Here is a 27,565-nt window from a genome sequence, read left to right on the forward strand (position 1 = left end):
ATCTCTGCTGCACTGGAAAATAGGCAGCCTGTGCAGCCATGGGAGATCAGACCATGTCCATCCACGAGGCTACAGCGTTGCCCATGACTATCTGATCACAGCTGCTGTTGACTTCTTAGGCTGTCCTGCCAAAAAGAGCCGCACACCACAACTCCAGAAGGCTTCCTCAAGCTACAACCCAACCATACCTCACTCTCAAATATATGACAGCAGCAAGATTACGAAGGGGCAAAGAAGCAGGTCAGAAACTAGAGGCCCAACAAAACACATGAGCGCCTAGTCCATATTATTTTCCTTAAGGCATGTTGACCCCACTACCCCCAGCAGCTCCCTCCAGCTGAGAAGGATCCAGTGCATCCCATTACCACGGACTTTGGATCTCTCCACCCAGGCAGCAGCAACCGGCTGGGAAGGACCACCCTGACCCTCTCTGTGCACTCTCCAGCAATGCTCTGTGGGCTTCCCAGCACTGGCCACACAAACCCCAGCCAGGATGCAGAGACAGAATCATGTAGCAGTGGATCCATGAGGAAAAAAAGTCTTCACTTGTGATGAAAACACAATATGCAAGTAGCAATAATTTCCTTTCAGGTGCAAATCATAAGCATGTTTGACTATATTTCTAATTCCCCAAACACTTTCCGCAATAGCCACAACTGGAGATAAACAGGCTGCTGCTACGAAGGGTCAGGAAGCCCCCCAGAATGCAGGCTACATACAGCTGCAACTGTTTGGACCCGTGATTATAAAGGTGAGGAAACCCGCAATTGCAAATCCTTCCACAAAAGTGCAAATTAAGAACCACAAAAAGGGAAAAGTGGATGGGAAATGTGAAATTGTAGGAAAAAATACACAAAGAACCCCTATTACTTCTCACACACACACCCCTTTTTTTTTTTTTCTTCAAAAGTTGCCTCTGTTGTAAAGCTGGGTAATAGATTTTTTTTTTTTTAAAAAAGGCAATTTTTTTTCCCCATCAAAATCACTTCCTTTTATTTTAATACTGAACCTTTCGGATAAGTCTAGAAAACAAAAATCATTAAAATAGTTGCAAATACATGCAGTAGTATTTTCAGTTGTGATTCACTGCCCTTTCCAGTACCAAAACTAGGGGTCAGCAATAAAAAGTTGCATGCAGCAGCTTCAGAACAAACAGAAATCAACGCTTGCCCATGCAACATCCACTTCAGCCGCAGAACTCAATTTGCTTCCAAATTCAGCATCACCAGGCCTGAGAGTAATTCCCCCAAGTCACAAATCACTACAGCCTGAAAGCACACAGCAGAGACAGATAAAGTACATTTTTGTCCTCTTTCCTTGCTGTTATTGACCACTACTGGAGATACAATACTGAGCTAAATGGACCCCTTGGTCTTCAGTTATTTTTATATTCTTATGTAATCTATAGTAAATAAATAAATACGACACATAAAAGCACTGCAATTAAGAATGAAAGCAGTCTGCCTTACTTCACTGGGAGCACTGATGCAGAATACAGTAGAAGATACACAGATTTTTGAAACGCACTACGTTAGTAAGAGTTGAAGTCTTAGAATAGCCTTTCTTTTGAGACAGCAAGCACTACTTTAGCCTGGAATTTGTATTTCCAGAGTAAGGTAAACCTCTGACATTAAATCATAAATTAAAAGTGCAGTCCCACATAATTTAACTATTCCTTTTAAGGCATCATTTGCATATTTTAAGACCATGAGGGGATGGAGGGGGGGCAGGGGGAGCATATATCCATGAATGTAATTTGGGGTCTGACAAAGAAAAGGTTAAAAAAAAAATCTAAAAACTCTATAAACCAGTAAGAGTAACTGGATACAGTTTTTATTACTATTTTTACAGTGTCTTTCCATCATCTGAAGTGAACTAAATACTTGGGCAATCTTATGTAAGGCATTTTAACTGTGAGTCATCTGTAAGTATGCTCTTGCATACTAAATAAGCTGGAAACAGTTGGTACTTCATGCTGAGTGACATCCCTGTTTTGCTTAAATCTTCAGATTCTGTCTTCATATGGTATTTCTGCTCATTTTAGAAACAGTGTATTACAGGTTGCGTATCTCTGCTTCTGTTTGCCTTTTTTTACTCACCCATACGGATCTGCATTCAAATTTCAGGTGAGTTATTAAATCCACAGAAAATGTTCTCACTGGGACTTAACCACAACCATAAAGTTATCTTTCATTCTTCTTCCAACCCAGTAATGCCTTGACAAGACATCTGTGTACTAACTTGACTAGGAAGAGAAAGAAAAAAAATATAGCTAGAAAAGCATCCTTTCACTGTACTGAAACAAAAACCGGAAATCTTGACCCATGCAGAGCTTACTAAAGGTAGCTTCCATGAAGAAAAAGATTCCACGGTGTTAAGCGATCAAATTTTTTTCTTTCTCAAGTTTCCAACTACAAATTCACTGCTTTACCAGAACACAAAACAAAAAAACCCTATGTCTTATTAATTAATTGTTCTTTCATTATTTTCACCTGTACAAACACATCACAATATGTAACAAACAAACAAAAAAATCAAACTGAATTCTCACTCTTTCCACAGAATTCTAGTAGAATAAGCATTTCTGACACAATAAACAGATTGTAAGAATTAATTATCCTCACCTGAAATATTTCATCCGAAATTTCCTACAATAACAATAATAAACTGACATTCAGGGAGGGAATGCAATAGCTAACTACAATGTAGGAATTTAGAGTGCAAATTAAGAGTTTAAATTATGCTAGCATTAAGGACCCTTCTTTCTCATGGCATATGTCTTCATGACTAAGGATGGTCATACTCCGCCATAGCAAATTACAGTGTGCTCCTCACCCAGAAGATATCTTATATTTACATAATACAGCTGCAAAGAAACAGTATTTAAATAAGACCACTTCCAAGCACAAATAAAAGCTGCACTAACCACCTATAATATTAGTACATATGCAACACAAAACAAATCAACGTACGTGAAACAAAACACATTTTGTAGGTGCATAGAAGAAACAAGCATAAGAGTCAAAAATTTCCTCCAAAACCAACTTGCATCTCCTTGTAAACATTCTCCGAGAATTCCTATATTTATTCATTTCTAATTCCAACTTCTTTTTAGGCACTTCAGGAAATTCTAACTTAGGTAAAGCACTTCAATCAGAGCAGACCGAAAAATCTCACGTAGTTTACTAGCTTACCTTCTTCCAATTGACATTAAGAACCATTTGGAATCAAAACAAATAATGTATGGCTCATACATCCATCAAGATTATACAGATGCCAAACTTCCCTCCAGGTTTTGCAATACTTGTCTGAGTAGACTTACAGTTTATCCATTAGCACTTGGAACTTGGGACTGTTCAATGGACAAATCAGTTGCTCCTTCTGCTCACTTTTAACAAAACATTCTACTCAATTATTATTTTTTGTGAGGATGTGTATGCTCCCACACAACTCAGTAAAAGAAGACTCAACACCTTCAAGTTTCCAGCATGTATGTTTTATAGTTATTACTTGGCTATACAGTTACTCAGAATAATTATTCTGTCCCCCCTGCTATTTTCTCCCTTAAGAATGGCTTCTCAAAAAGAACTTCTTCCAAGTTTTTTTATTCTGATATGCCATGAACACAGGAACCATAGCATATACTACTTTAAATTAAATATCACCAGTACAGAGCAGGCACTATTTCAAATCAACCAGGCAGCCACAATTTAGAACTTCCAGTTCAATAACTGAAATGGTTTTTTGCAACTATGCTATTATTAGATCTTGTACAGAGACTTTTTCACATATTTCTGATAACAGCCATCAAGTAAGTTGCAAATAAAGTCACCTTTTTTTGTCCATTCTTCTGTCCATTAGGTCTTGAATCTATGCACTGACTTCCATTACCCTCCCACATAACGTCCATACTGTATATCCTCATCTTCAATAGCATAGCTCTCTGAGTCTCTGTATTCTAAGTCATCAGGAGTTCAGAGGAGCCCAGAACAGACCCCAAGACACCCTCTGTGTCCCTGTGCACACCACTTCATTGCCCTGTCCCTTCATCTCATCTCAGTGTTTCTCCATCTTGCCTCTGCGGAGTCTACGCTCTTTCAGGCGGGAACCATGACTCACTGTGCTTTTGTACAGCAGCATCGTGATACCTCCGCCTCAGCCAAGCCCTTCGGCCACTATGTAATACAATCAATAACAATAATTAATTTTGTCCCTTGTTTCCTCTTGTATACAAAAGCTGTGATCTTTCCTCTAATAACTGAATACGCATTGTAGCTCCTCAGGTTTTGTCTCACTAGCAGAGACATCCATGCCTCCCCTCTCCTCAGACCTACCTAGTCTTCAAGAACAACATAGCAATTGGTTCTCTTTCGTCAAATTCCGTACCAAAATTCATTTCCTTCGTGTATACTTTCATTACTAATCTAAGACACCTTACTTCCTTAACTTATGAGTTTGAAAGTGTAAGAGGTAAATACAAGTGTTTCAGAACTAAAATACAAGTTATACACGTCGAAAATACAGTTTTCCATGTAAATATTATCTCTTATCAAACTAAAGGGTGACAAGAAGTACCAGTCTGTACACAGGGCAAGACCTTCGCTACAGATTGGGACCTCTGACAATGGTTTAAATTATTTCAATAGATTCCTATTGATGTTAAACACAGGAAAATGCTCAGAAAACCATTCACCTACTTTCATTCATACTCGTACACACACACACACACACACACACACAAGCAGTCAAGTCCAACAAAGCAAGTGCTCCTTTAGTGAGTTAGACCTCAAATCAAAATTAGTGTTTTCTGCCAGCAGTCATCAACAGTTGCTTTGTGTCAGTGACTTAAATACTACAGCATTTATTGCTAGTTAGAAAATACAAGTCTTTACCGTGTAACCATCCCTCACGTGACTCTAAGAGCTCCCATTATGTATGCCTCTTACGGAGCTGAGACGTGAAGGTAGAGAAATCATAGGCAACTTGTGCCATTTTAAGTGAGTACAGACACTACACTTCAAGCAAAACTAAGTAAAATTTGGGTTAAAACACAGGGAGGTTATCTACATTAGCACAACACATCACATCACTACCTCTTGCTTGCTGTCACTAAGGCAGCACCACATAAGAAACATTAAAACATCTTCTCAAGATGTTAACGTCTTAGTATCATGTCTAGCACTGAAACAGTGCCAAATACAGCCAGATTTGTTATAACTTGACTGACAGTTTAGGGACCCCATCCTTAATCAGGAAACACTGACAGAAGAATTGCTTTGGTTTAGAGACCAAGCTGTAAAACTTTCCTGTCTGCACATTAAAAGTCAGATTGTGACACCTCATTAGCTGGACTTACACCATTAAGATAGTGGAGGAAAACTCAGCTTTGCAACTGTAAAGTGATGCAATATTTCTGTATAACTATCTAAAGACTCCAAATATTTCTTTGCAAACAGCTCTTCAACATTTTTTCTCTGAAATCAAAGCTGACTTTAACATTTCAAGTTTTATATCTTCTTATCTACAGAGATTTGCAGAAATGTCTCTTCTTGTTCATTGCGACCATCAAATTAATTGTGCTTTCTAATCACTCTGATAGCGATAAAAAGATTTTACATACAATATCATCTAAAGAATATTTCATATAACATTTTCCACCTCACATTGAACTCTTTTCTGAAGTGATTTATATAGCGGTTACGTACTGTTCTTAAAAAATTATTTTCTTTAAATTTAAAAGAGCATAATACATTAGAATTCCCAAAGAAGTTTGAAGGTAGCTTCTTAATGAGAAATATTTTTTTGCATTTCTTTCTCATGTTGTTTCTGTAAAAGAAAAAAAAGCACACATCAAAAGGTCTTGTAATTCACTGCCCAATGTCCAGAGTTGGAATAAGGGAGACTTTGACTGATTGAATGTGAATTCAGATCCTACAAGAGTACTCTAATCACTGACCATTTTAAATCTAAACGTGAACAACTGTTCTTTATGAAGTTCTTGTAAAAGGGCATTTTTACTCCTTATGGAAAAATCCTGCAGTCATGGTATATAGTTTGGTTCATTTTGTCATAGAGAGTTCATGCTGTCTTGTCTGGACCGTTACAAGTTCTAAAACTATTGACAAGCCCTGAGGTGTGACAGGTTGAACTCAAGAAATCACTTTTTTTTCCTCTCTAGACAGACTAACACTGGAATAAATTGCCCTGAGACACTGTGGACTCTGCATCTGTGGAGATGTTTAAAAGCTAGATGTACCAGATGATCTTGGGAGGTCCCTTTCAACCTCAGTGATTCTGTGAGAAATCCGAAAAAGTGCCAAGTGTTGCACTAATAATAATTTAACTATTCAGACTGCATTAATCACCAAGAAAACCCCGGTTCAACTAAAACACCTGCTCAGTGCTCAGGAGCAGCCAAAATCAGCAGGAAAACAATGATGGTCATAATTAATTTCGGCTTTACATTTTTGATCAATCAGTCTCCAGGCAATTTACAGCGAGAGAGATGCAACTTCAGCTTCAAATTATAAATTGAAATCTGGGTATGAAGGCACACAGTGATTCACATTTTAAGAAACCCTGTTTTAGCACCAGAATATATGTGTCTTCGGTTTAGTTGAGGGGTTTTTATACCTAGAGAGGGATCTGAGGGTTGTTTTATTTTCCAACATTGTACTTAAGCTTCCTCTTCAGAGGAGGAACATCCAGAAATCAGAAGCCACATCTCCTTAGCCAATGTGCTGTCAACTAGACCACACTCTCTCCTTAGCAATAAAACCATATTTTGTGACAGGACCCTCATTATCTTTACTCATAATCAACAATACTCATGGACGTGCTTTCTATAGAGATACTTAACTGAATATCAGGATATAAGGGCAAGAGTTAATCAAAGATTAAACTGATTAAATATTTCAAAGATCCCAAATTCCTTAAGCAACAAGTAGTCTGAATCCATAATACTTGTTCCACGTTGATCTTTCCAGCCTCTCTGTAGCTAAACAAAGTGGCACTTAATTTTTCACAACTGCCTGGGCTCTATTATCTTGCAGGCCCTCCCATCAGATTTCCTTCTATCTGATCCAAAGAAAAAGCTGAACCAGAGATAAAAACAAATACCGGAATATTTGTTGTTTAAAAACAAATCCATATTCAAGTGAAATAATTAGGAGCAGTCATAATTCTCATGTTTTATAATTCTCTTCCAGGAAAAAAAAAAAATAAAAATTACCTTTTCATTCTTCATCTTGCAAGCTCCAAGACTAAAAAATTACATGATTCATCTCCTCTGTTTAGCTTGGTTTGCCAACAAAACCATGCCAGCTGAGCTGTGCAGCTAATGCACTGAAGTGTACCAGAATAACGTAACAGAATTTCTAATGCCCAAAGTCTGAAGAACGGAAAAAAGGGAAAAGAAAAAAAAAAGAAAAAGCAAGAAGGAAACAGAGTTCATGAAAACCTTTCCAGAGGCTCAGTGGCTTGATAGTTCCCTTAAGCAACCTTCATAGTCTAACATGCTGTCAAAAAACCAAACAAACAAAAAAAAAAAACAAAAAAAAAACCAAAACCAACCGACAAAGAACCCAAAACCCCCAAACAAACAAAAAAAAAAAAAGCCAAAACCACCCAACCGCACAATCTAAAAATAATCCTTCTCCGTAAGAAAAGTCTTCAATTTATAACAATACTGGAGAGAAGGGTTCCACTTATGAGGCTGTACCAGAGTTTCCTGTATGTCCTGTTGACTAATCAGGTGGGAATGATAATTCTATCAGCTAATCTTTAATAACACTCCATATGTCCCCTAGATCATCTCCAAATCTCATAACAGCACCTTCTCTCAACCTCCAGAGTCAGTTCATGAGCATCACGTTCATGATGCACTGCGATGCATCAATTACAATGATACTTTCAATTGATACATCCCTGAATTTCAAAAGATCATGATGGGTTTCGTGCACATTTCAGCTACAAAACCTCTCTGCAATTATTAATGTTCTGCAGCATTGGGTTAATCATGATGCGCTAGTTTTTGTATTCTATTTGCCTCTACTACTTGTTAAATATTGTCTGAGCATACAGCATGTAAAAATCCAGTCCTCGGATCAAATGACTGAATCTGAAAACAAAACATGCAAACAACAGCTAAGAGAGCTAGCCATCATCTCTAGACAGGATATTAAAAGAACACTATTGAAATAACAGAAGCTATACAACCAAAGCCTAATGAGTTCTAATGTTACTGACTGACCATTCTTTCTCATTTGAATTCTCTTACACATCCAATGAAAGAAATTGTCCTTGGCCACCAGGAGGTGTGAACTCAGAATCTTCTGTTAGCACTGAAGTAAAAGGTTCATGTTTCCAGCTGAACCTACCAAAAAATTGTCAGGTACAATGACAGAAATGCCTTCGATAGACCAGAGGGTTTGGTGGGAGAAACACTATCCGTTCCACACCAGCTTTCTCTTGGTGCCGAGAAGTTTGAAGCTAGTCCAATAAAAAGCCAGTGGGGAATGATTTTCTCCTGGAAGTCAGCATCGAACCTGCGTAGGACAATTCTGCTCTGTTTTCTACCTTGCAAGATTGAGTGGAGTGATGGAAATCATCTGCAACAGTTTCTCTTGCCTCATAAGGACTGGGAGAAATAGTTGCTTTGGGCTACCTCCCACACCAGAAGTATCCAAGTCCACCCAAATTCTTTTCTGTTCTCCAACCCAAACATTACTACAGCTTTCAGCGACACATGTCCAGTCTTAAAAAAAATGTATTTGTTTATGATTTTACTATACTGTACCTTCTTATAGATGAAGAAAAATTACAGACTAGAGCTTGCTTTCTACCTTGGGGGCAGGGGGTGAGTGTGTGTGAAAAAAACCAACCACGAAAACTAAACAGATTTTCACAGAACAAAAAAAAAAAAAATTAAAAAAAAAAAAAGTATGGCTCCTGCAAGAAAACAATCCCCACAAAAAAATAAATCACAAGAATCTTAGAAAACAGAAAGTATTAAATAATACATAAAAGCAGTTTCCTTCTCCTTTATAATAAATACTACAATGTTAAAACATTTCAAAATAATTCTTTATCCATAGCCAAAGAAAGAAGTGTGAAAAGCTACATTTTTTAAAAAGTCATAAAACTACAATGAGTTTAAGATTTTTACAACACTCACCTCTTTAGGGTATAAAATCTTTTACGTGAAAATATATTTCATTTTAAAAGAATACTAAATCAAAATCAAGAAATATATTAACCTTTACTTCAGCAAGAGTTGAATCAAGAGAACAAAACCAGTAGGTCAGTTTTAAAAGAGGACAAGAAGTTGTTTATATATTCTTCCATTTTTCTCAACATTATCTTCTTCAGGACAAAGGACTACCATTTAGGGCCCACCGCTCCAGCTTTTCATAGAGAGAGATGTGTTTTTGAAAGAATTTAAAGTTTGAAAATTTGTTTCAATTCCAGATATAGGTTAGTTTCAACAAAAAAAAAAAAAAAAAAAAAAAAATCCATAAGTCCCCACGTGGTCAAGAACAACCATGCACCAGCAACAAGAAAAACAGAAGAGAAAAGCAAATGACACGTATTTTCAAGCAAGTGATTTTCTTTCTTCACTCTCATCCAAATTATCTCCTGTTTTTAAGGAAAAAAAAGCAAGCGCTATACAACATTTTAAGAAAACATAGTCATAAAACCATGCCAACGTTTGTAATAACTCATTTCCAATAATAGAGAAGTCTCTGGACAAAACAACTGGAAAAGAGTGACTACTGTAGAATAAAACATATGCAAGGGCGCACATAAGGTTTGGTCCTGTATGGAAAATCCAGTAAGTGTGAAGAGAAACTTACAGATTATTTCAGCAGGAAACAAGCTGGAAAAGGCCTGCTACCAGACACTGTCATGCAAATCACGTGTAACCAAAAACTGGTTGAAGAGCTTTCCATTTAAGCCTTTCAGTTTTACTGTAAGCCAGGAGTTGAAGTGCTAGACTAGGCAGAGTAGAAAAACGTGAGTAGAAGGTAAGACCTGAATATTCCTTTGCCTGTGTGTTTTCTCATTATATGTTCTGCTGCATTCCGAGTACAAGATAAATTATTCTGATAAACTCAGAAAACTAGCAGACTTATTTTATGATTTACCTGCTCTCTACAATGAACCTGAAAGTGTGCATGATTTTCGCTGTTTCATCATTGCCATAGCTAACACATGAGGCTCAAAGAGCAACACTGCATAGTGAGAACTCAGTTCCATGAAGTGCTGGTATTCCTAATACAGGCTTAAATTAGGCTTGCAGACACCAAATAAAACCACAGGAGATCTTAAGATGTTTCAGAAATTTCATGGCAAGATAGCTTCTTACCTTGAATTATAATTGAAGCTTTCTTCAATAACTAAACCAAAGCAATTGTACTCACCTAGAAGTAAGAGTTTCAACACAAGACAGATCTCCCCATCTTGTAATACCGACCAAGAAAAAAGCTTTTTTAAAAGAAGATATAAAGAAAAATATAACACTAAAAGACTAAAAGAAATAAATAGGAAAATAGAGTGGTTTGTAGACATCAAGCACCTAAAAAAGCAGTACTCCCCCACAGCATACATGACTTCCTGAGTAAATTAAACAGTATACACAATCTCAAATCCAAATTAGAGCAGACTTTAGGTTCCATGATTGACATGGTAAAATTTATGCTGGAGACAGCAAAAGCACACCATTAACACAAATTACAAATGCTACTCTGCAAGAATGACATTTAGCTTCTTAACACAGACTTCAGAGAGATGTGTAGAGGAAGAAAAAAAAATCTAGTTTTCTTCTCAGAAAAGAGGAACGTAAAACAGGTTGTTACCTTTGCTGAATTGGACAAGATGGTACATCTGTGTGGCAAAGTTGGAATGGTTTACCAATAATTAGATGTAAACATTTTGAAGGACCGTTAGCAATGCATACACATTTTTGAACTAATTGTGCAAAACCCAGGTCACACACTTTTGATGCATAATATAAATATTAATTGTGCTTAAAATGGCAGGCAAGGATATTCATTCGACACATTTGGGTTATTATATACAACTGCGCACAGTGCTATTAGTGTATGATTCAGCTCTGGCTAAAATCTAGAGGAGGTTTGACATTAAGATCAGTGAGAACAGAACCAGACTTATAAAAAGCATACATAGCCATATAGAGATCCTTGCAGTCATGGCCCAGCAAATAGATTTCTAAAATCTTTAACAGATGCAGAGTAGATTATTCTGTTAGATATTATACTAAAGTCAATTAATTTACATTCTGATCACAATATAATTTAAGCAACAGATAAGAGAGCCAGGTTTTTACATGAAGCAGCCTTTGTAATACAGAATTTGGTTTTAGGCTTCTGGCCAAAAAGAAAAAAAAACTAAAAATATTTGTACCTTATTTTCTTCTAACCTTTTGCTATTAAAATAACTCTTAACAACCTGTTATATCAACCTGCCTGTTTTATGCATTTCTTTCATTATAGCAATTTTTCCCTCAGGCAAGGAAAATGAGATCAAGGTAGAAATTTTGAAATGAATATAAGGATTTTCTTCAGTACATTATCCTGTTTAAAGGTATACAAGAAGGCTACAAACCCATTTCCCTCACAGAACTCCTTGTTTCTCTGCCCCTCCCGATGAAACAAATTACTAGGGTACAACCAGCAAAAGCAAACCATAACTTTTGAATAAGAACTTACTACAGCAAAGTGCGCTTCCCAAGCTCTAGATGTGGTTCCAATTGTCAAACTGTAATTCTGTAACAGACATAAATCATCATAAAAAAACTCACTCATCAACAGGAAGTCACACAGGTACATAAAGAAGAAGTAACTTTGTTAGCATTCACACTCCCGCACAGTTCACTACCCAATTAAACTCATTCCTTCATTGAATGTATGCTCGGACCCATGTTAGTTTTTTCTGTTAGTAAATCAAGAAGTGCAGCAAGGCCTTCCTATGTAAACAGAAATGCAAACGCCATGCATGGAAACAAGTCTCCCCCATCAAGTTCTGAAGGTTGAGCATTTCTCACACAGTATATTAATTGGATTACTTTACAGGATTACAGCTTCAGAAAACTGACACAGTAACTCTCACCTAGAGGTTTTCTCAGAGTCAGCAGAAGGTACCTCTGTGCAGAGAGCCAGAGGAAACACTTCCTTAAAGTCAGGCACAGGACTTCTGCAGAGAGGTGATTTACCAAGCCAAAGGGGCAACCCCCAAAACAAATTGGTTTGGAAGGGAAAAATATTGTCACAGATGCTCTTTTAACTTTGCAGCTGTCAAGTAAAAAATAAACTGTAGAACAGAAAGCAGAATAAAAAATGGGCATAAACCAGAAAGTGTCTAATTCTGCTTCACTAACAGATTTATAGTATATGGGAAGAAGAAATTCACAGGCTTCAGCTGCAATTGCAGCTGACATGCAGATTATAAACTAGAATTCAACTAGAAATCTCAAAATAAAAAAAAAAAAAAAAGAGTAATACATTACTTCTGACATAATCAGAATAAAGTGATGCCTGTAATATTATCACTAAAATACGTCAACATTGCAGCTTGATATACCTTTAAACCACATTCATTTAGTTTTCAGTAGATTAAAACAGGTATGAAAATCCCTACATCAGAAGGTAAAAAAAAAAAAAATAAGAATACCTACAATCTCAGTTGGCTGTAGTCAATAAATAGGTGTAAATATTTCAGTATTTAAAAATGCAGATATACAATTTTTATTGAATTGAGCCACACATCCACCTAGAAAGAGATACCTCCATTCACCTTTAGGAACACGAAAATCTAATTCTCACTACCTAATTACTCATTTTTCTCCTCCCACTCCATAGAAAATGGAAGTGTTTCTTTTTGTGTCCAAACTCAGAGTTGTATTACACCTTCTAAGCAAAAGCTTCTATTTTATTTTGGAGAAAAGCCAGGCAACATGCTATGCCTATGACAAAGCTCACCTATGAGGTTTGTCAACCCTCCCTCCTACATTCCATCCCTTTCCCTTTCAGGACAAATTTTGTTCATTTGAAATTAAGCCGAATGAGCCGAATTCATTCATTTGAATGAGCCGAAGCTTTCCAGAGGTCAAGCATGCAAAGGAAAAGGAGAAAGAAAATGCAGACTAAACACACATCAATATAACTGATGTGGAGAAGCACACATTATGGAAGTTCTCATGATAACCTCTTTCCTACTTAGTAAACTTGATGTGACATTTTTAACACACTTATTTTCTTGTTCCGAGAGAGGAAAAAAGAAAAAAAAAAAATCTTGGCCTCGCCCTTTGTCAGATTCAAGAGAGAAATTAAGAAGAAAAAGGAAAAAAGAAATTCCAAATTTAAGAGCCCCCTCCAGGAATATATCCTTCTACCAATTTGAATTAATCCTTAAATACATAACTAAAAACAACGGCAAGGTTCTGCCACAGGCTTAGGTTGAAGCGGTGTCCAACTTTAAATCAGGAAAAGCAACCAGGCCAATACCAAAAGACAGGGATCTCAGTGGCTGTGACAAGAAAAAGGAAGAGTAAGAGAGATTAAACAAAAAGTTTTGGACTCAGCGGTTGAATGTTCAAAGAAAAGACACTTCAAATGAACCGGCAGATAGTGTACAGAAAAATTACAGTACTCGATGAGATACTGCTAACACATTTCAGAAACGGACTTGGAGGCATAACATTGCAAGTAATATTCTGAAACTATCCAAAATGCAGCAGCATTTCTTCTACAGGATTTCAGGAACCTTCTCGTATCAACCCAAAATTTATAGGGTGTTCCTACAAGAACCCTGGTCAGCTCAAAATGGAGATCAGGCCTTCACTGTTGACTTATTTTGCAATCCTTCCTTTTTGTAAGCTTTCAGATTCTTGTTCCATCAAAATACCAGTATCAAGAGTAGTTACTTTTAAAATGCATATTCACTACATTAGGCATATTAAAAGTGATTAAAGAGTAAACAATGGCTGACATACATGACCAAGTAGTCAGACTATCATGCTAAGACCTACTCAGAAACATCTTAGTATGTGAATCATTAATTCACAAGCCTACCCTACAGAAACTCAGTCAATAGTGATGGAACACCTATGGCATTTGAGATGTTTTCTTGATTTACCTATGTAGCTATCACCCTCCTGCAATTACTGAATACTAGACTAGTGCTTTTTTGCTCACAAGCTTTTCTAAAGGACTTGCTCCATGATTCTAAGACTAGAAGAAATTAGGCAGACTTCTTACACATACACGAATAAATACAACTCTTATCCAGGTTATCACTACTATTCCACCATCATGTTTAGATCTGTGATGATACCGTTTCATGGATTCTTTGGCTCTACAATCACACTTTAGCAATGTTATTAACATTTTTGGCCATGAAAATTCATACAGTATTATTTGCACAGCCTTTGATTTCTACCAGTTCCTTCATTAGAAGGGTTGGATCTCTTCAGCCACACTTGCTATGACAGTTCTCACAAATTAATCGCTTCATTTCTGCATTAATGCAATATTGCAGTTCCTTCAGATGTCTGCTGGTACATGTCAAATCATGAGACAAGTCTTTGCCTTCCATAAGTGTTAACTGGGTCAGAAAAAAACCCCAAACCCACACTTATTTCATATAAGCTTTTAAAATAAGTTTAATCCAACTCTTTAGCAATGAAGGGCTACTAAATTACCTATAACACCAGAAAAAAGGTTCTCTCCATCCCCATTTCATTCTTACCAAGTTATTTCCCTGCACCACATATTGTGATATTTTCTTTTACTTTTCTGTTGCATGGAAAAGGGGATATGCATTCCATCTCACTGGTATTCACAACAAGACCGCATAAATGCACATAACTGTCTATGCATTAGTATTGCAAAATCTACTCCACAAATGCGCAGAAAGTAGTCAAAAATATGAAGACACATGATTGATGCTTACTTTCAGTCTAACCCTCTGTGTCGGAACCACACAGCATTCTCATGATTGTTGTAAGGCTAAAGGATTCTTATGCACCTGTACAGGTATTTAGGTGACTGCTGTCACCATTGGAACCAAATGCTTTATCAAAGACTGCTTCAGGACGAAGGTCATGTGTCCATACAGAGAAGTTTAATCACCTAGCTTGTGCTTACCATGCCTCTGCTAGTTCCAACTGAATTATTCCACTATGCAACTAGAAAATAAACACACCATAGGTGATTTTCAAATGTTTATCAGCATGGCTACATTCCTGATGTACAGCGAGGATCATTTATCAGTGAATGAATCCATCTATCCAGTAGTTTATTGAGTTTTAAGCAGATCTATCCAATTACTTAGGCTTACTTTGAACACATAGAATTCCTTTCATTCCTCCACCTAAATTCCTATATAAGGAATTCTACTTGGCTGTGACAGGAATGGAAGCTGCTCATACACCAAATGAAATTATATGGCATGTTCAGCATACTTTCCTCTTTTTCCTTTTATGAAACCAAAGAATGCATCTCACACAAAGCCCAGGTAGCTGTTTTTTCCAGCTTTGCCCAGTTTGGAAGGAAGAAATATAGCTGTAAGAGACAGCTGTTCCTGGCTTGATTCCACTAATACAATTCCACTTTCTGGCAATCCCCAGGAAAACTCACAGCCAGCCAATGCAAATTTTGTGTTGCTTCCTTCCATCATTCCTTTGAAAGAAGGATTTACGCAGGGACATTCTTCAAATTCAGTTTTCACTTCATGCACTCAGTTTTCACAGCAGGATTCCAGAAAAGTTTTCGCAGAGGTAGACAGGACCTCTGCCTCCTCTGCAGGACGATGCCAGTGTTCAGCATTTGATTCTGCTCCCTAATAACCACCAGATATTATTTCCACAGTCAAGTAAAAAAACAATCAGGTAATAGAAGTATGTTGTTACACAGCACTAATTCTGAAATCCTCCAGGAAGCCACCTCACAAAACGTAATGATCTTGCTACCCCTTCTCTGTGGCCCTTCAGTGTTCAGAATATGAACAAAAACAAACTGAACAAAAACAAACCAAGCAAAAACCCTGTCCTGCACTAACATGTCTTGCATGTTAAAAATTAACTGAGCCATGCATCTTACGAAATGATACTTTGTCAACTCTTGCCAAAGTCCCTCTTGGAAGTCTACTGCATTACTAGGGAACCTATTATTTCTCCATTTTTTTTTCAAGCACGTGTAATTATAAGGAAGTCATTCCTGACTATGATGAACATTAGAAGAGTGAACCCATACTTTTATTTAAAATGTAATGCAGCTGCTAGTGCGAGTGCTCCTATAAACACAATAATATTACTGTAAAACTGACCGTTATAGCATTACATTTAAACGGAAATTGCAACTGTCAAATAAGTTAATACAGCTTATGTTATGAAACCTTACCTGTCATATCTTTCACTTTCCAAACAGTAGGGACATAGATACTAGTTGTTTTTTTATTAAGCAATTCTGAGAAGCTAAGCAAAGCTTCTACTAAATTACAGTACAAGCCTCAAACATACATCTGTTCAAATCTATAGCTGAGTGACATACCATCAGGCTCTAGCAGCAGCCACACATTTGCACCTGACAAGTTACACCACCATTATTATGTAAAAAATGACAAAGAAAAGCAAGAATTCTTTCATAAGTCAATACATAATTAGTTAATGAATCTCATGCTTCTTAAGAAGGGAGAGCAGCATAAAACTACACTGCAGTAAAAGCACACGGGACTTCCTGCTAGTCTTCGTTAGGAAACTGGGGTGACTTTTTCTGTGATGATGTTGCAGGCAGTGGCTGCCCTTAAGTTGCTCTATTTGTTACAATGAGAACAAAGAAATACCACTGCTGTGCCCCTGATGGGCACAGAATATTGCAGTAAGCTCTGCATTGCTGTGGTTGCCTTTAAAAGGCTTAAAACTGTTATCTAAACTAGCTCCTTTATGCCCTTTCTCATCTACTGAGATGCATCAGGCAACAGGCAGCCTCTTCCAGAAGCCTTCCATTCCCAGAGTAGTATAGACAACACAGCCAGACACGGCTTAAGTGCCATACCCTTGAAAAACACAGTATAAGTCTTTAGCAGAATACAGACTAGAGACAGAAGATTATGCCAGGCTATCCTTACTTTGCTATTGGGAGAAATTCCAGCGTATAACTGTGTCAATAATTAAAGCACTCTGTTCTCACTTCCACCTGACCACAGTTAAGGTTTAAAATGGGTGTTTTCAAGCTGTCTGAAGGATGAAGTAAAAGGATTCACATTTCAGAAAATGCATTACTCTAAGTTTTTATCATTTTATTTGCCACGTTTCATAAAAGTGTCTATTAAAGCTTCTTAATCTAAATGAGAAAAAGCACTGACAAGGACCTGGGACTGGAAAAGTAAAAGCCAGGGCAGACTTTCAGTCATTTACCATTTGTTTGGTTTTCTTTTTTTCTTATTTTATTTCTTATTCTTCAGGAAATCATACCCTCTTCCTCTTACTTCAGAATAACATTAATATTATGTCAAGAATTCATGTTATGAATGCAAGCTCATACCAACTACAAAAGCGTTAGACCAAATGAAATAGCTATCTGTATAATGCATACGCATGAATTTGGACAAAAATATAAGAAAATTAGGGTGCTCAGATTATGTAATTCATTAGCTACTGCTTCTAATGCCTCTATTACCCTATGCTCGATGCTCTAGCAAAAAATTCAAGCAAAGTAGCTCAATCAAGGCAGAAATCAGCTTCTAATAGTTTTATATGTCAATAAGAAGTTCTCACTTAAGAGATACAGAACTTTCCTCACAAAAGAGGAGACTGCTTTTGTTCAGAGATGAATGGTATTAGGAGGAAAACATTACCCATTCAACCTTAGAAATTACTTGTCTTTAAGAATTTATTCTTTTGAGGAACTGTCCACTTGCCATCAATAGCAAAATTCTTGTTGATGATGGATAAAAGTGCAAGCATCTTGCCAATATAAAATACAGACAGAAAATTGCTGTAATTTTCTGTACAGCAGTACCATGAAAGGGACAGCCATCTCCAGAAATTCACAGAGCTCAATTTTCCAGAAGTGATGCACTAAGGGATTCACCACATAAGCCATAAAGAAAGTCTCCTAACAGCGTCATAGCTAGGAATGATTCCAACCAGAAGACTGAATCTTCCCATAGAGTTTTGTGTTAGTTTTCAGAAACAAACCTGCATTTACACAGGAACAACTGTAATGCACACATTTCTAGCCATTCTGCCCTCAAAAGAAGTCTGGATATGAAATCCTGGTTACACTGAAATCAATAGTTCTGCCTTCATAAGGATCAGAGTTTTACTCTTGAGACCTTGAACAGCACTTCACAGTGATGACCATGACACCCATTAAAACTGAAATATGCAGGACACATATTTTTTTAAACTATAAAAGAAATATTTTTTTCATTTGACTAATGTATTTGTTTTAACTATTCTTATTGACACTTAACATATAGCAGTAAATGTGTGGTACATATTTATGACAATTAAGCAGAACTCCATTCTATGAGCCTTCTGTATAGCATTTGCAAGTAAGTATTTGCTAATGAGTAAGGAGATATTACTCTTTTTGTGCGTAAATTAAGGAAAAAAGAGTTAGATAACCACAATATAGAAAATACATTGCTGACTTCTTCCATCAATCATGATTAAAATTGCAACAACCACAGTAAGAGAAAGTTAAAATTCTTTCATTCACCCTGATAAAACGTGTTCACTTTACAGTTCATCAAAGGTTATTTATGTACTAGTACCATGACCCAAACAAAACAAACTTACATCACTTAAGTTTTATTAGGAAGTATAGGAATACATATGCAGTTTCTGACTTTTCTGTCATCCACACAAAGCCAAGTCTACTTTTTCAGTCAATTCAGGAAATTTAAACAAAAGCCTAGGTGTAATTCAGAAAACAAAACCAAAACTAGCTACGAGTTTTAACACGAAGCACCCATAACTATAAAAATTAGAAGAAAAAAAAGATATCTACAATTTCAGTTTAATTCACGTACTTCCTGAATGCAGCCCACTGTCAGCATTTCCCCATACAGTCAGTTTCCAACCTTTTATCTTGATTCAGAGAAATACTTCAACACATCCCTCTCCCTGTGCAAGAAAGACTGGTATGTTTTCCTGAATTAGAATCATCCTGTGCACTTTCCACACAGCTATATAATGGGAGAATCACCTTTACAATATACCTGTAACAATATAGCATTCAAATAGAGAAGTGAATGGTAGACGTACCTCAAGGCCATTCTAAATCTTGGGTCAGAAATTAACTGGAATTCTCTCTTTACAGTCTGTCCACAGCTTAAGTTCCTGCAACAGATTTTCCTCAGGCCTTCACAATGCTAAAGAGCACCATGCATCAGAACACCTTCAGACACTGAAAGGAAAAGCAGCTCTCTGTCTCTCAGAACATTAGTCAACCAACTCACAGGGCTAGCAAGAAACTTCCCTGGTGGACCAACTATTTGCTACAGAGCTTCCTCAGCCTCCTTCTCACACATCCAGTAAAGATAACTTCCAGATGTAAAACACTGGACAAGATAGTACACAGACTAGACAACTGATTTTATCCAGTAATATCATTTTAATGGTGGTATAAAATGTTTGTCAAACAATTTTGGAATCAAAAAATTTATATATAAAATGTTCACACGTAATTCCCAAATAAGAAATGGACTAAGTCTCCTAGCTAAAACCCGTTCACTACAAACAGCCTGTCCAGTTCAATTCCAAAATAGAATTTGAGATCATATTCGGTGTGTGTACTGCAGTGCAGTGCCTTAGAGAGGAAGGTACAAATGCTGCAATCTCAGCCACGCCATCACCCACATGAGCTGTTAAACAGTGGTCTCTTGTGCCAGTCCCGGGTGAATCTTCAGAAGTCACATACTGACAGGTACAAGAAACACTTTTTAAAATAAAGAAGGCTAGACAAAGTGTTTTTCAGTGTTCTTTCCTTCTAAAATTCCTCCTAATATCCAAGATTGCTTTTGAGCATTTTCTTCAGTGCATTCTGGCAGCCGTGTTTGTGTGTTTGATGATTGCAGCTATCAGAATCTAACGTATTTTGATAAACCCCTTTAAAGATAAGCAGTGTATGAGAAGCATCGAGGAATATTTGGGGAAATAAATAAACAAATAAATAAATAAATAAAATTTCTATTCTATTTCACTGAGAGATTCACATAACAATTCTTGTTATGTTTAGTTACTTATTTTACAAGAACCTTCAGATCTTGTTTTTCCAGGTTCCTTTTGTATCCTTTAATTCCACAGAATCTTCACTCACGATGGCATATAAGCATATGATTTTTAGTCAGATTTAAAGTGAAATTTTATTGTTTAAATGGTGCCATAACAGGGAATATCTGGAACAGAATTGACTCTGGAATCACAGAATTCCAGTCCTTGAAATGTAACGACATTACATTCTTCATTTCAGAACAAAGTGCCATAAACTCCATTCTTTTATTTTCTGAAGTATGAAATTCCAGCACTGAGTGAATAAAGTCTTTTGCATGTCAAACATGAATCCTAAATAACATTTCACTTCATTTAAAAGTACTTTTCCAGTGTTGGAAAGTACTCTTACACTTTCTGTGACAGTCACACTCAGAAAAATTAAGCTCTTGTAGAAAATAAGGCAGCACAGAATATGCTCGCATAAGCAAAAGATCCTATTTTACTCCACGTTGCTAATTAAACAAATGAAAAAAGCATTAGAAGACAGCACATAGTGGAACATCAGCATTTCAGTCTTCAAAAAACAGGAAGAGATGAAAAGGAGACAACGACCCCAACAGAGCTGAGGAAAATATGTTGCTCACACTGATAACGCTTCTGATTTCTGACAGGCATGGTAGTCTCCTCTGTCTCAGAGGACAGTGAGAAAGACCATAACCCTGTCAGCCTCACTTTAGTGTGTCCTGGTGGTGTCTCCTACCATAAACATCTAAAAGAAGACCTGCCTCTAATTTAAGAAACTCCACATCTCCAGAAAACCATATGTACCAGTATCAAGAACACCACAAGAACAAATAGCTAAATTACATATTCCTCATCTGTCTCAGGTACATATTGCTCCCCAAATTCAGGACACCTTTAACATAAGGGATACTCATAGGCAGTATTGTGTTGAAATACTGCAATTGTTTTAATTCTGTCATCAGTTTACCACCCCACCCCACACGAAGGCCTTCCCTTACCAGGGTTCTGCACCATAAAAAAAACCAAAACACAAAACCAAACCAGTCCTTGCCCATATGCATTATGGAAGGAGCTTCTGCATTTATTCAAAAACATTTTCTGTTCTCTCTTGAAACTCTGAATTATTTTCACTCTGGTCAAATCACACATCTTCAGAAAAAAAAAAACAAACCACCAAACCAAAACAAACAAAAAAAGTCACAAAACAAAAACACAAGTCATTTCAGTATTAACTATAAATGTTTTAGGTTCTTGAATGGAAAGACTAAACAATGAAAATCTATTTTGTACACATCTTTATCTGTGCTAATATTTAAAAAAAAAATCCTCTACAGGAAAGAAGTCCTCTGTAGACACACAGCTAAAAAGCAAGAGCATGATACTTGCTCCTCTTCGCTCCTTTTGCACAGTATGTGTGCATTCAGTGGGAAAAGTCAGGAGAATGTGTATCCAAGACTGAAAAAGGATACACATAATACAAGGTCATCTCTACCTGGAATATTCAGCAAAGTAATGAGGGAGACCCCTGTTTGTGAAGAAGTATGTCATTCACAGGACTATAGATTATTTCCTTGAGGAGAACCAAACAGCACAGAGCTAAGTTCCAGTCTATCCAAAGTTCTCTCAAACAATGGAAGGACTGATGCTTCCCGAAATCCAGGGCATTAACAGGTTACGTTCCCTCTCAGAAGCGACATATTAAACCCAAATTGTTCCCAAAAGAAACAGAAATCCACCCTAATAGCAAATTTGTAGGAGGAAATGCATGACACCACCTTATCACAAAATAAGAATAAAAAAAAGCAGCCAAGGAAGAAGACAAATCATTAGGCAAACAGGAATACGTGAAGAGGAAAGGAAAAAGAAAATACCAACGAACATGTAGATGGCAAATACAAATTCAGTTTAGTAGCTTAATGCAAATAGAGGATTTTTTTTAATTGAATAAAATCTCACATTTCTCTTCAAACATTAAAAATAATATGTTGTGCTTACATTCCATGGTAAACTCTAAAGATGCTACAGTAATTTTGAAACATCAGAAAGAGAACCTGCGATTTTAGAAAGTTTATCAGGTCCTATCAAAAGAAGAAAATATGAAGAGCACTGTTTATGTGTTGTAGGCCTACAGATGTCATCATTAAGGTATCCAAAGCACAGAAAGCTTTTTGCTTGCATAACGTGTTGTTTGAAAAGATCTATTTTATCTACCAAACCATTTATGAATCTGTTTGTCCCTAATTACTGTTTTAAAAATAAATAACTAAGAAGATAAACTGCAGCAACTACCAGGTAATATCGAATTCACGGTGCTTTCTATCAATGCCATTCAGAAAGCAACACACATCTAATAGCTTTAGAGAATACTAATCTAAAGTTTATAAGAACAGGTAGAAGGCAGACTACATTGAGAATATGTTTTAAAGCAACTGATTTTCCAAGTAACATTCGTAACTTTGACAAAGTAGAAGGAAAAGAGGAGTAAAAATCACTGCTTACATACAACTATAGATTAGAGAGTCAAAACTTCACATGAAAAGGATATTTCTCAGGCCTTTTTTATTTTATTACACAAAAAGCCTCCCCCATGCCTCAGTTTACAATATTCAAGGTCATTTTACCCTCAGTACAACATTCTAAAAATTTCTAAAGTATTGTCTTTGGCTGGGTTTGCCAAATCTGTATTAAGCCTGACGCACATTATCAGGAGGGCTGTTTTACATAACGGGCTGCTGCTGTCAGGTGCTGTAGTTTAACATTACTGTATATGTGCAGAGCAGTATTAGCATGCTCACTGCTTCTCTTTCCCTATTAAGCATTCAGATAACAGCCTTCCATGAACTAAGCTTAATATTCAAACCTGCAGCAAGACTGCCATTGTACAAGTCTTCCAAAAACGTTTACCAGCATGAAGTACTAATAATAAAACTCTCATAATTTGAGGTGACAAATTATCTTTCAAAGAAGTGTTTTTCTGTTTTGTCTTTAGGTGTTAGACAACACTACAGCAGAAGTCGCATAATGCTGAGAGGAAAAAAAGTTGACAATCTTCGTGCCAGTGTTGCATAACAGCTGTGTTGCCTGTAAAACCAGATTTTCTATGAATTCTCAAACAAACAAAAAAGAATAATAGGATGTCTATCTATTATTTTATGGTTTCTGATTGAAATAAACATAAGATGACCATGATCCAGGATTCACAATGCTGCAAACAGCATAGAAATGTGCTTCATGTACATTACGTGGCTTGCTTTCCCCTCCTTTTTTAATGTATTTTCTTACAAGACACTAATCATGAACATTTTTGAAATCAGACTGTACTAAATAAAAAGGAAGCTAAGTTTTACCCTACAGTCTCAGTGCTTTTAGCTCTACTTATCAAATGTCTCAGCAATTTTTCCTCCAACTGTGACAGGGTTTGTGTACACCACCATTCAAATATGCCCATCTGCAAAACTTGCTAGGATTGTGCATATAAACAGCACTTGGGAGATGGCCCAGAAGGTAAATAAAAGCATCGCTTGAAGAAAAATAATCCAGATAAGCATGAAATGCAGCAGCCCCCACGTATTAATTAAACTGAGGGAAGAAATCCTCTAGCGCCTTAACATGCTTTGTACTGAAGAAAGCAGAAGTAAAGAAAGGATGCTCACATTCAAAAGAAAAGAAAAGAAGGTATTAGTCCGTGAGGAGAACGCCCGCAAGTTAGTGGGAACCTTGGTGGGGAAGGGGGCGGGCTGGAAGAGGTGATTTTTTTTTAATTTTTTTTTTTTTCAATTCTATTTTTGCAAAAGGAGCGCGATTGCAGCTTTTAAGCCGGGGAGGGATGCTCGGTTAGTATCTGCAGTACGCGAACACACCGGCGGGCGGGAAGGCAGCGGGGAGAGGTACCGGGGACGGCGGGGGTCTCCCTGCGCGCCCCGTTCGCCCTCCGCCCGGCTGCCCGCACCTCGCCCTGCCCGCCGTCCCCCGCCGCGCCGCTCGGGGCAGGCACCGCCGCCTCCCCCCCGTCCCTTCCCGCTTAACCCGACACCACCGGCAGCACCAGCGGTTAGTTATCGCCCCTCCGCCCGCCAGAACAGGGGGCACACGCCGCCGGGTGGAGCGGGAGAGGGCTGGGGCTCTGGAGACCTCCCTGACAGGACTCCCCCGGGGCGGCGGGAGCAGAGCGCACCCGCCTCCCCCCCACCAACCCCGCACACGGAGTCTCGGTGCCCGCCGCCCTACAGCTCTCCTCAGGGCACGGGCCGGGCGTCGTCCCCGCCTCAGCCCCTCACCCGCCCAGCCACGGCCCCCGGCCCCCTGCCCCGCGCCAGCCCGGAGGTGGGGGAGGCAAGCCCGGCGCTTACAGTTCGCAGGAACTGGATCTCATCCTCGCCCTCGCCCCCTTCAGCCATGTCTCCCCCTCTCTCTTCTTCTCCCGGACGCTGCTCCCGGTGCCCGGGCGGGCGGCGGCGGTCTCTCCCCGCGCGAAGGCGGCGGCAGGAGGCTCAACGGCCGCGCCGCGCCAGACTGGGGCAAGTGCGAGGGCGGCGGAGCCGGCAGCCCCAGCCCGACCCTTAATGGGTGCGGGTGCCCGTCCGCCTGCAGCAGGTTGACAGCTCTGCCCAACCACCCCGCTGCCAGTGCCTGCCGCGGGGGGAGCGGGATGCGATTAACCGGGGGAGGAGAGGGGAGGCGGAGCTCCCCGGCATCCCCCCCCGCGCCGCTGCAGGTGATCCGCAGCCGGCTCCCTCCGCACACCAAATCCGCCGCCCAGCGCCCCTTACTGGCTGCTCCGCGCAGAGGCGACTGACGGTTGTCCCGCCCGCCCGCAGCCGCCGCGGCAGGGCTCGCTTCGCCTCCGGCGCTCTCCACAGGGGCTGGGCTCGCCTCAGGGGTTCGCCTCGCCTCCTCCCTGGGGCTCCCCTCAGGGGCTGGGCTTGCCTCAGGGGGTCGCCTCGCTTCGCCTCGCCTCCGGGGCTCCCCTCAGGGGCTGCCTTCAGGCGGCCGCTGCCCGACCCACCGGCCCCGGCCTCAGACGGCTCGGGGCCCGGGTCTGCCTCGGGTAAGGCCGGCGCCGTGTCGGCGCGGACAAGTCCGTCCCTGCCGGAGTTCTGCGTGGTGTGAGAGAGACCTCAGGAGAAGGAGGATTTAAACGGCTTTGTAGGAGCTTTTTGCCAATCGACAGTACTCTCGAGGAGAAGAGGGGGAAGGGGCAACATGGCTTCTCAACTGGTGTTAGCCTCTAACCATCATGTGAGTGAGCTTAATCCAGGGTGAACGAAAGGCTTTAAAATACACTTTACTTAAGGATGGCTACCATGCATTTACTATGGGGTAGAGCAGAGGGGTGCCATGGAATAGCTCATCCATCATGAGCGTTCGTGCAGTCCGTACACTTCCAAGGGCACCTTAGTTCGAGCAGTGAGGAAGCCAGGCCTCCAGCAGAAAGGAGTTTGGCAGCCCACGGAACCTGCAGGGCTTCTAACATCCACAGCACGCTGGAATAAATATATAGCGGAGAAGCTCTGCTAATGTCATGCAATGGTCACGAGGTGAGGACAGTAGAATATCTTAAAAAATAGTAAAATTAACTCTGTATCACTGACAGAGTAAAACGTGCAGAAGGCTTTTGAAGAGCCAAAATCAGTAAACACAATGAAATCACAATAATTTTGGTAAACAGAGTGTGTAGCTAGTACAACAGAAGACATGATGTTTCTTGAGGAGCCCTACCCATAATCTGTAACTTTACACTGTTCAAGGACATCATAAAAAAGTAGTATCAAACACCACTTCTGAGATTTTATCATTACTTCCAGCAGTAGAAAACTGACAGACTGGAAATTGCAAGACCAGCAAAGACCCTAAGGTCTCTAGAGCAAGTAATGTATGAGTGTTTAATACAAAGGTTCTACAGATGAACTCCAGAGATAAGACAGCTTAAGCATTTCCTGGTTTCAGTTACTACTGACTTCAAGAGATTTTTTTTACCTCTCAAAGCTACTCCTGACTGAAAATATTTTTTTTCTAAGTAAGTATGATAAAATAGTGAAAGACTTTTTTTTATATTGTTGCAATATTCAAATCTCTTCCAATATCCCTTCTTACAAATTATTTAGATTTGAGAGATATTTCTTGAAACAGACCCCTATTTTGAGGAAAAGTCCCATGTTTGGATAACTTTAAAAAATTATGTTTCATGAAGGTGCACTGAACAAATCTATTTGCACTTTATCCCACTTCCAAAACAAGTCAGTTTCAAGACAACAATTTGCTAATGTATTCCATGTGGACATGAAGCTCAGTTTACATGGTTTTACAGGACGAAGGTCTTGGTTAGATCATAGAATATCCAGGATACTTTCCATCATGCTTTGAAGGTGAGTGGTTGATTAGATGCCTGCTTTATTTGCTGCATGTAAAGCAAGGACATTATAAAGAAAATAAAGAAAAAACCATATAAATAGTACACTGTAACATCAGCAGCCAAAACATTTTGTACAGCTTTCGGTACAACATTATGACGTAATGAAATTCGTTCCAAGAACAGTGGAACTGATGATACCTGGTTTCTTATAGATTTGGAGCTCATAATTAGACTCCTTGGTGTTTAGCAAGATACACATTCCAGCTGAAGCTTCTCCGTGCTAGGGCAGTAATATCTCTCTGCCATGCAGATTAGTTGGCGTCTAAGGTGAGTGAAATATATACTGCAGTTTTTCAGACAGCAGATAGTACTTTTTGTTGCCTTCTTTACCCATGCATCCATTTTCACGAAATGGCTAGGAACGTGTGTGATACTGTTGGCCATCTGTTAAATTGTTGGAATTTCCCAGTTATTTTGAAAGTTACTATGCAGTAACAGAGAGACACGCACCACACCTGGCTACATAATTAAATTTGCTTGGGAGGCAAAGTTAAAAGTAGTAAAGGTAAAAGATTCTGGAAGCTTTCTGAACAAGGTGATAAACGTAAAATGTAGCTGGGAGCATGGCTTCTTGTTGAATTGTTCATCAAGGACAAATATTCAGATGTGCATACACCATACACACAGAATATTATATGCACACGTGCAAAATAGGTATTAAATATAGTTATAGAATACATGTAGAATGTAAAATCAGCACACACACAAAAATGCCTGAACAAGCTAAGTAAATTCTTGAACCATGGAAGTAGCTCTGACTTCCTCTACATTACCTGCCCACCCCAATCAGCCACAGTGTATGTGCCTCTCCCCTTTACACTCAAAACACACAGTGTTTTGTTGTTTACTCTACCCACCTGAAAAGCTCAGGAATGTTTTCAAAATGTTCA

General features: G+C 38.8%; 1 protein-coding gene across 3 annotated transcripts in view; it reads right to left on the bottom strand.

Annotated features, from left to right (window-relative positions):
- The window catches only part of RYR2 (ryanodine receptor 2), a 427,534-nt gene extending 402,658 nt beyond the window's left edge, over positions 1-24,876 (bottom strand). For all 3 annotated transcript variants that reach the window (XM_054193733.1, XM_054193731.1, XM_054193730.1), the window contains exon 1: positions 24,613-24,876. In XM_054193733.1, the coding sequence (XP_054049708.1) occupies positions 24,613-24,660 (48 nt within the window). In that variant the 5' untranslated portion in view covers positions 24,661-24,876. The remainder of the gene's footprint in view (positions 1-24,612) is intronic.
- Between the last annotated feature and the right edge of the window lie 2,689 nt (positions 24,877-27,565).

Source organism: Rissa tridactyla, chromosome 3, assembly GCF_028500815.1.
Source record: "Rissa tridactyla isolate bRisTri1 chromosome 3, bRisTri1.patW.cur.20221130, whole genome shotgun sequence".
NCBI lineage: Eukaryota > Metazoa > Chordata > Aves > Charadriiformes > Laridae > Rissa > Rissa tridactyla.